The 9,931-nt window shown below is 41.6% G+C and overlaps 1 protein-coding gene across 1 annotated transcript in view; it reads left to right on the plus strand.

Annotated features, from left to right (window-relative positions):
- Window positions 1-4,769, plus strand: part of DCLRE1C (DNA cross-link repair 1C) — a 49,661-nt gene extending 44,892 nt beyond the window's left edge. Inside the window, exon 13 of the mRNA XM_045285632.1 lies at window positions 3,645-4,769. Within this exon, the coding sequence (XP_045141567.1) occupies window positions 3,645-4,528 (884 nt within the window). The 3' untranslated portion in view covers window positions 4,529-4,769. The remainder of the gene's footprint in view (window positions 1-3,644) is intronic.
- The last annotated feature ends 5,162 nt before the right edge of the window (window positions 4,770-9,931 follow it).

Raw genomic sequence — 9,931 nt, forward strand, 5'->3', positions numbered from 1 at the left:
TGTGTAAAGCGCATTTGTACATCGTTTCTCAAAACATTTTCTCTCCATTTAAACCCCCGACATTAGGTCCTCATTTTTCCCCTCCCTCCCCGCTCCCCCGAGACATTTATTTTCTATTGCGCCCTTGGTATCAACTCCTGTTTTTTTCCACCCTTCCCCACTCCCACCCTTGTGACCCCTTGATAAATTATGAATTATTTTCATATCTTACATCAACTGCTGTCTCCCTTCACTCATGTTTCTGTTCATTGTCCCCCGCCCCGAAAGGGGGATGGCGGGTATGCATCAATCGTTGAGATCGGTTGCCCCTTTCTCTCCTCCTCCCCCACCTCCCCCCTACCCTCATGGTTTCGCTACACCCATTACTGTCCCTGAGGGGTTTATCTGTCCTGGATTTCATGTGTTGAGAGCTTTTATCTGTATCAGTGTACCTGCTCCGGTCTAGCCAGAACTGAAAGGCAGGACTGGAGTCACGATAGTGGGGGGTGAGGAAGCCTCAAAGAACTAGAGGAATGTTGTGTTTCATCGGTGCTAAACTGTGCCTGGTTGACTTATCCATTCTTTGTGACCCTTCTGTGAAGGGATGCCCTACTGTCTACAGATGGGTTTTGGGTCTCTGCTCCAAGCCCCCTCGTTCTCAACAATATTTTTTTTGTTTTGGGTCTTCTGATGCCTGTTACCTGATCCTGTCAACACCTCATGATTGCACGGGCTGGTGTGCTTCTTCCATGTGGGCCTGTTGCTTCTGAGCTAGATGGCTGCTTGTTTAACTTCAAGCCTTTAAGACCCCAGATGGCTGTATCTTTTGGCAGCTGGGCACCATCAGCTTTCTTCACCACATTTGCCTATGCACCCATTTTGTCTTCAGCAATCATTAAGGGCAGTGGTTCTCAACCTTCCTAATGCTGCAACCCTTTAATTACCGTTCGTTATGGTGACCCCCCCCAAACCATAATTTTTTTTTTCATGATTATGGGAATTTATTACAGAAGTTAGCAGGTTCTTTGGTTCACAGCAGTGCCTCTTCTCACCCTGCAGCCACATCTCTCTGGTTCTTAGCCTTTCAGCCATGCGGTCTCCTGGCCTCTGCCTTGTTCATTGGGCCAAACAGCACATTGCGATCTCAACACTGCTCCTCCGTGCTGCCTAATGGTCTCAGCACTGTTCCTTTGCTGTCTCATGATTTCGACCTGGATAAACCTCTGGTACCTCCACTGGTGGTGGCTCTTCTTTTTTAATATTTTCAAGTTTTATTGGCATATAATTCACATATCATACAATTAAATAGTGATATCACATTCGTTGCTACTTCATAACTAATTTTGCTACTGTTATGAATTGGGTGACCCCTGTGAAAGGGTCATTTGACCCCCAAAGGGGTCGTGACCCACAGATTGAGAACTGCTGGTGTAGGGTAGGGTGAGTATCACAGAATGCCAGGTTGTTAGAACAAAGTGTTCTTGCTTTGAGGGGAGGTTTGAGCAGAGGCCCAATACATTTATATGTATTGCCCTATAAATATATGTACATAGGCCAATACCTCTATTTTTATGAATATATTTACATATGTACACACCTATGTTTATACCCATTGAGGCGGTTGTTAACCTTTCACTCGGTGCCCTGCATAACAATTCATGCAAACGTTGACAAGTGTATGACAGGACAGTATCTGAGCAGTTCATGGCATTTGCCCTTTTTCTTGGACCCCTGCTGGCACAATGGTGAAACCACTGGGCTGCTAACCAAAGGGTCTGTGGTTTGAGCTCACCAACCCCTTCGTGGGAGACCGAAATGGGAGCCTGCTCCTGCAAAGCTCACAGCCTGGAAGCGGTTCTCTGTCCTGTAGGCTTGCCCAGCCACACTGGACTCGGTAGCAGTGGGTTTGGCTTTGGCGTGGCCACTTTAAAAGGAAAAACTCTGATGTGTTTTTAATGATCAGTTTGTGTCAACTTCCAAGGATTTCCACTTCTTGTGACTTTATCAGTGGTATATGCCATTCCATTTTCATATAGAGAATTCAAGATTTTTATATGGTTATAATAGAAAGAGCACTATATAATTGTCAGAATAAGCTTCCAAAAATATAGACGTATCACTTGTTTCTCAGATGCATGCAGGTGAGATGATGTGATTATAATTAGAGAAATTAGAGCATTGTAAAAATTGAAACATACTTGGATATTGGTATACTGGCTGATCCTGAAGAACATAAAGCTGTCTGATTTAGAGAGAACACAAAAATATTTCGTCAAAAAGGACTCCCTGGTATACCAGTGGAAGAGCTAAAACAACTACATAGAGTAAAGCCTACCTAGAATCATTCGAAAGATGTCATGGTCACCATAAGCCCTACCTAGAATCATTCGAAAGATGTCATGGTCACCATAAGCCCTTTGGGAAAGAACCACCACACCAAACTCACCGCCATCAAGTGGGTGCAGACTGATACCCTTCCTTGTTTAGACCATCATAAATCACAGTAGAATGCTCAACCTGAGAACTAGGCTTGAGTTCTGACTGCCACCAGTTAGTGTTGTGGCCTCTGCATTGTCTTGCACCTTCTCAGGGCCAATTTCCTTATTGGTAGAATGGGAGCCGCACGTTACCTTCTATGGTTCGTGACTAGTGCCTTTTAAAAATTACAGAGGTCAGCTACATCCGTTGCCCTCGGAAAAAACACTGATCTTTTAAGTAAGGTTATTAGAACTTAACATCAGATTTAGCAGGATAAGCTTCCACACACGGCTGCTCTTCGCAGTGGTGGGGTCGGTGGACTCACGGCGCCCCCATGTGGCGACCATTAGAACTGCTCCCCTGTGTTTTCCTGGCTGAAATCCAAAAGCAGCTTGCCAGGCAAGGCCCCTCTCCGTCTCCTTCCCTCCCCAGCCTCAGGAGGACCCAATTCCCTTTACTCTTGTTAAGGTGCTATTAGAGGGCAGGGAAGTATTTATTCCCTCTAAGTACTTCATGTTTTAATTGACATTTTATGTATGTAGTATGTTTAGTATGTAGTTTATTCAGTATTTGGGTTAAAGTTGCTCTAATTTGTGTCTCAGCCTGTGCACAAAGTATTATTCAAACATTAAGAGAAAAACCCAAGGGGTCGGAGGTCAATGTTTTGTTTTGCTTTTAATCGAAACATCCAGCAGTGAAGCATTTACTGTCTACAGAGCACAGATCTGCAAACTCCTCTTTTGGGTAGTTTGCAAACTCAGCTCTTGAACACAACCAGCTGCAGTACTTAAACCAAACCAAAGATCCAATTGCGGGATCTCATCTTCAGGGACTGATTTGGTGGGTCTGAGATGAGCTGCAGAAAGTTACATTTTTAAAAAGCTCTCCAGATGAAGCTAATGCTCAGCCAGGTGTGGGAATCCCGATCTAAGGCAGAGAGCATGATGTGGCAACACAGATCTCACGTCTCTGCTTATTAGCTGGCATGAGAGAAACTGAACAATGGTACATAGTATGTCCAGAATATCCCAAGAATAAGGGGCCTGTGAATTTCTCTTTGAAGAAGAGTGAATTCCCTGTTCTTTGTGAGCCAAGGGTTAACTGCTGTAGCAGTTGGATTTTAATGGAAAGCACAGGCTGGCTCCCTTTGCATGCTGCTGCCTATAAACCTGTTTTGTTTTTTTCAGAGGAGGAAGCTGGTGATCTCTTTGATGACCCTCCACTAGTACCGGTGAGGCACAAGGTTCCAACCCAGCAGACTCTTCAGCCTGAGGTCTTCTCAGTGACGGTGGTATCACAGAACCAGCCCGGAAAACCAAGACAAACAACAGGAGCCTACAAAGAAGGGAGTGCACAAACCTCTCCGATGACCAACTTTGTAGACTGTCCAGAATCCAACAGTGAAAGCGAGGAAGAACTGGACAGTGTGGCTTCACCGCAGGGGACTGTGGACCCTGTAACACCCCACCTGCAAAAGTCTGAAATGGATGCGCCACAATGGGACGTATTCTTTAAAAGAAATGATGACATTGCAGATGATGGTTCAGAAAACTTCCCATCTTCTGCAGAGGCCGGGGCTTCTCAGTCACCAAGGCTTTTCAGCGACTCTGATGGGGAATCAACCCACATCTCTTCCCAGACTTCTTCTCAGTCAACACACATATCAGAACAAGGAAGCCAAGGCTGGGACAGCCAATCAGACACAGTTTTGTTACTGTCCCAAGAGAGAAACTGTAGTGATTTTACTTCCTTACACAAAGGTGGCTACAGACCGAGAATCAAAGAGAATGTTCCGGCATCCCAGATAGAACAAAATTACCAAAAGGATGCTTGCTCTGATTTGAAAAGCAGAGCTCATGATGCAAATATAGTTCCTGATGTTGGCGAACCAACTGCTGTAAGTAGTGAGAAACATAGCACTAAGGCAGACTCTCAGAGCTCCTCTGATTTTGAAATCCCCTCAACTCCAGAGGCTGAGCTCCCTCAACAAGAGCACTTACAGTATTTCTATGAGAAACTGGCAACAGGTGAGAATATCCTAGTTGGACGTAACAAGAAAGCTCACTCTTAGGTATTTAGGAATTACAGTCATTTCATTTCTAGAGGCGCCACCAAAAACACCTAGCCAGAGAGACACTAGTCAAAACCACACCAGATAAATTCAGAGAACAGTGAAAGGTGCCTAGGCAACTCAGGAAAACCAGGACAGGGAGACACAGAGGAACAAAAGTGGGATGAAACAAAATGACAGAACTAAATCCCAACTTCCCCATCAACAGCTGCATTAGATGAAAATGGTCTAAGTGGACAAAAAGGCAGATTCTCAGAACGAAATTCAAAATTAAACCAACTGTGTGCTGCCTATAAGAGATTTAATTCCAATGATATAAGTAGTTTGAAATAAAATGGAAAAAATGTATATATGCAAACATGAACTAAAAGAAAGCAGCCAGGCCAATTCCAACTCATAGCAACCCTATATGAAGATTCGGTATGGCAGCAGACAGCCTTAGCGTTCTCTCAGAGCAGCTGGTGGGTTTGAACCGCTGATGATGAGGTTAGCAGCCCAATGCTGACCAGCGGAGCCACCAGAATTTCATCTGCCAGAGTAGCTGTGTTATCAAATAAATTACCTAATGATAAAAAGTCAGTGCACCAAGAAAACAATTATCTTAAATATCTAACAACTGCTTCAAAATATATGAAGATAAGCAACTGAAAGGCGAATGAGGCATATGTACAATTAATAGTTGGGAGACTTCATTCTTTCTCAGAAATACAGAAAACACCCCACTACAATTGGCACGACCTGACCTTTATAGAACACTCCACCCAGAAAGGAGCTGCTGCCCCAAACGACAACGTGTTTGGCTGCTACCTGAAAGGCTAGTAGTTTGAACCCCCCCACGGCTCCAAGGGAGAAAGACCTAACGATTTCTGCTGGCAGACTACAGTAAGAAAACCCACGGGGCACTTCCCATTTCCATGGGGTTGCGATGGGTTCGATGACACCTAACAAGAACCACCACCACTACCCAGTAACAGCAGAAAGCATGGCTTTCATGTGCACATGGAACATTCCCTGAAAATGAATACATTTAGATCGATTTCACTACATCGACGAGTCTGAAGAAAAATCAGCGCCTTATTTATCTCACAAGATGTTATTTAAGCCCAGTGAATAGTGATCAAATTAAATTTGTCAAACTCCTTAAGAATTAAATTGCTAAAGTGTGTGTGGAGTTACTCAACTTCCTTAAGAGTCCATCAATAGTGGGCTCATGCTTTTGTATTATTTTATGAGGCTTTAATGCTTTGATTAGTAAATATTCATGGACATTTTTACATGCTGATATTTCATAGATTAAGAAAACAAGAGTAGATATTTCACTTAAAACAAGTTTAAACAGTCACTAAAGCATAACTTATATTTCAGTTAAACACTTAATGACATTATCACACAAAAATAAGTATTGGACCCACAAAACCAAAAACTCATTGCTATCGCGTTAATTCCAACTCACAGCGAACCTATAGGACAGAGTAGAACTGCCCTTGTGGGTTTCCAAGACTGTCATCATTCTTGACAGGAGTAGGAAGTCTCATCTTCCTCCCTCCAAGAGGCTACTGGTTTTAAACTGTTGACCTGGAGGTTATCAGCCCCAGATGTAACCCTCCATGCCAAGGGTTCCAGTTCAACTCAGGTGCAGGCGTCTAAGAGTTAAAATCCACGAGGCAGTCAACTGAGTGCCCTGTAGACCCAGAAGTCAGCTCTCTCACTTCTCCAAATGGGAGTGTTCCACTCAGTTGCCGGAAGCAGGCAGATGAGGCTTTGTCCTTCTATGTCTGGGGATGGTGAGGGTACAAACTAAACAGTGACACTTAGCCTCACACTTTAAGAAACGGACACAAGAATGAGGGGGAGCAACTGACAAATTTAATCTGGATTAAGGCTGAGAGAAAGGTGGAAAAGCCTGCTTTCTTCATTTCTAATTGGTCTTGGAAGCACACACAATTTAGAAGTTGTCTGCTCTAAATAATAGTTTTAGTAATGTGAATAACAAAGGCTGGCATGAAAATAAGGTGCCAAGAGGCAAAGGAAGAATACAGGGATTTCCCCCTCCCTCATAACCCTAACCTTATCAGTAAAAGTATGATCAATTTTCTAGCTCAGCTGCTCATGTAAGCTTATTATGTCCTGAAATTTTATTTTTAAAGTATGTGACAATACAAAGTGCCTGATGGGGATGGACTGTAGTTATAGCCACTCATTTTCTCTGCCTCCTGAGAGTAACTACACAAACTCAAAAGGAGTCAGAACATCACTGGAACAAGTAGGGAGTAGAAGTCATTGGTTTGATACCTAACCACAACTACAACAATCTATTAATGAAATCCAGAGACGTTTCATTGTTTATTTACGGCTCCACAAATTATACTTGGTTATCAAAATCATTGTATCAAATATATTCAATGGCATATGTAACACTTCGGAATATTTTATAATTAGTAACTTTTAGTCACACTACCAATTTATCACACACCGCCACCATATCATTGTTTTCTGTGAGCCTGTCATCTGGTACATAAACATACTTGCTTGCTGGATACATTAAAGGGTATGAGCACCAAAACACACGATGATTCCCAGATGTCTTAGAGCCATCACAGCGCATATTTGTATGTGGTGTTCACTCTGTTCGAAATAACTAGTATTAACTCACTGAGTCCTCCCCTAACAATTCTTGGAGGTAGTTACGTTTATTGTGCCCATTTTAAAGATTAGCTTAGGTACATAGCTAGTCGGGGGCGAAGCAAGGATTCCGACAGCCAATTTAGCCCTGGAGTCTGCTCTGAACCACTAATGTGATAAAAACAAACTCTGCCATCAAGTGATACTGCCGCAGCGATCCTATAGGGCAGAGTGTAAGTGCCCTGTGAGTTTCCGAGACTGTTTCCAGGCATAGAAAGTCCTGTCTTTCTCCTGAGGAGCGGCTGGTGGTTTCAAACCGATGACCTTGAGGTTAATAGCCCAACTTGTAACCACTATGCCACCAGCACTCCTAATGCTGTAATACCATAAAATGGTCAGGATGAATAATAGTGCTATTCCATTTTCTGCTTCAAAACTAAATGGAAAGGGAAGAAACTCCGTGGCCAGGCACATTTGTCTTACAGAAGAGTCCCAGGACTTAAATGCTTGTTTCAACTAGGTGAAGATTTACCGTTTTTAGAAATAGTCACCCTGTTAACTGCTCACAAGTCCCCTAGGACTGAAGGTTTTCAATGACAGTAAGGTGATAGGAGCAGATGGAATGTGCTGAATGAGAATCCTGCCCAGATCTCCTCTGTAGAACCTTCACTGGTGAACCACCACCGCCTTCAGGATGGTTTGCTGCCTACTAGCTGGGTGACGCTGGGCACAGGAATGTTACGTCACCTGGCTAAGTCTGTTTTGGAACTGACTCCATGGCAGTGGGTTATGTCAGTTTCCTTCGTTGAAATTTTGGATGATAGCAACAACCTATTAGAGGCCTAAGACTTGTTCAACAAATGTTGGCTGAGTTCTAGAATCCCTTTGAAATTACAAGGCAACACTTTAGTGACAATATATTTAAGTATCTAGTGACTGATTATACTTTAAAAATTTCAGATATATTTATCCATGTTATCCTAATAAAATATAAAATCCTATACCTTCAATATTCAAATACATGAACCATGACAACAGTAAGCTTTCTTAAAAAGAAAGTAACACTGAAACAGTAACACTGAAAGGACATGCAGACAAGCCTTTTTGGTTAATCCCAACAGCTGGTAGTCAGTATTTTACATCAATATTTTCCCACTCTTTCTTGTAGCCTTACTGGAAATGATAGCAAGAGTTAGAAACAGTGAGCTAACACATGGAAAATGGAACATCAAACGCCAAACTAAATTTATTTTGCTAAAGAGAAATGGTTCAGCTATAAGAAAAAACAAAAAGTGCAGCCTATCTTGTGTGCCCGTGGGGAAAACCCTGAGAAGACCAGTTGTGGATCACAACCCCCTTAGAAAGACACTGAAAACAATGGTATTGACATAATTTGTACAATGAATTCATTTCATGTTTTAAACTTACCTAAATTTTACCCTTGAATATTTGCTCAATATTTGAAACACAAATTCTGACAACTTCAGGTAAGTAAAGCAGCTACATCTTGGCATAAAAGTTGACTGCTCCTAACAGCTTTGTGTACATAGTTTCTATTATTTTACTGCTTGGGTTCATTCAGTTCTTTCATAACACTGGGCAACAAACACACTTAAAATTTCAAAGGCCTGTTAAATTTCTATTAATAAGGACAAAACAGGTTTACGGAAAATAACCATTTTTCCTTTGTCTTCCAGTTTCATACTTTTTAAACAAGTAGATAAGCTCAAACAAGACAGTAAAACCCTGACTTTCTAAAGCAAATGTTAGATTACATCCTTCAAACTGTGAAAGTCATAATTTAAAGGGAGTCTGCCAACTGGGAGCCACCTATAAGCTTGTGACCCTTTTTGAGTGCTGATACTACATCATTAATTTTTCATAAAGAAAATATCAGAAATGGCTTTTAAAAAATCTGTTTTGCCTTCAGACATTCTGCAAATGTTGGCTGGCAGATATCTAGAGGCTCTAAACATGTTTGTTCTATAAGAGGAAAGTTATGTGATAACAATATAACAAATAAACTCTAACTTCTTCCCAAGAAGTTAGATTAGGAATTAAGAAATTTGAAGTGCTAAATTTTTTGTTGGTTCAGTGTTAGGCAGGCTTGTATTTTAGGCCACTAAACCGTTAAGTATGAGTTTAGGTAAAACTGAATTACGAATACTGCAACTAAATTTATCTGCTGCACTTATCTGCTTATTGGACACCATGATTTTAAATCCCAAAATCAGAAGGAGACAAAAACACTTTTCTTTCTTTCTTTTTTTTTTTGACTGATTGAGGCTTTACAATGCAAAACAAAACCCCAAATAAGAAACCTAATAGATCCCATTTAAATCTATGTAATTCAATTAAAGATCTCATATAATTCAGGCACACAAAAAGCTACTTTGGCCCAACTCAAGTTTAGCTCTGTTACATTTAAGAAATTCATGTATAAAGCTATCAGTTCAAAATATAGATTATTTTCAACGAAGCATCTGTAGAAAAAAAAACCCAGAGTTGTAATGTGAATGCATCGTCTGTAACCTTATCACTGCATACAGCTGTTCACAGGGATCTCGTAGTGTTTAGATCATAAGTCCTTGACCTGGAGACCTAAATCTTTTAGAGGTACTCTTAAAATGCTCTATTTCCTCCACAACACCCACTTGGTTCTTTCAAAAAACCACACTGGCCATATGTTCTGGATTTTTAGAGGCACGTTCAGTCTTCACCTATAGGGTATCAGTCTTTTAAGAACCACTGGATCAGACCACATAGTCCTCCCACAAAGGT

The sequence above is a fragment of the Echinops telfairi genome, unplaced genomic scaffold (genome assembly GCF_000313985.2).
Source record: "Echinops telfairi isolate 266 unplaced genomic scaffold, ASM31398v2 ScPeMD7_7474;HRSCAF=8512, whole genome shotgun sequence".
Classification (NCBI taxonomy): Eukaryota; Metazoa; Chordata; class Mammalia; order Afrosoricida; family Tenrecidae; genus Echinops; species Echinops telfairi.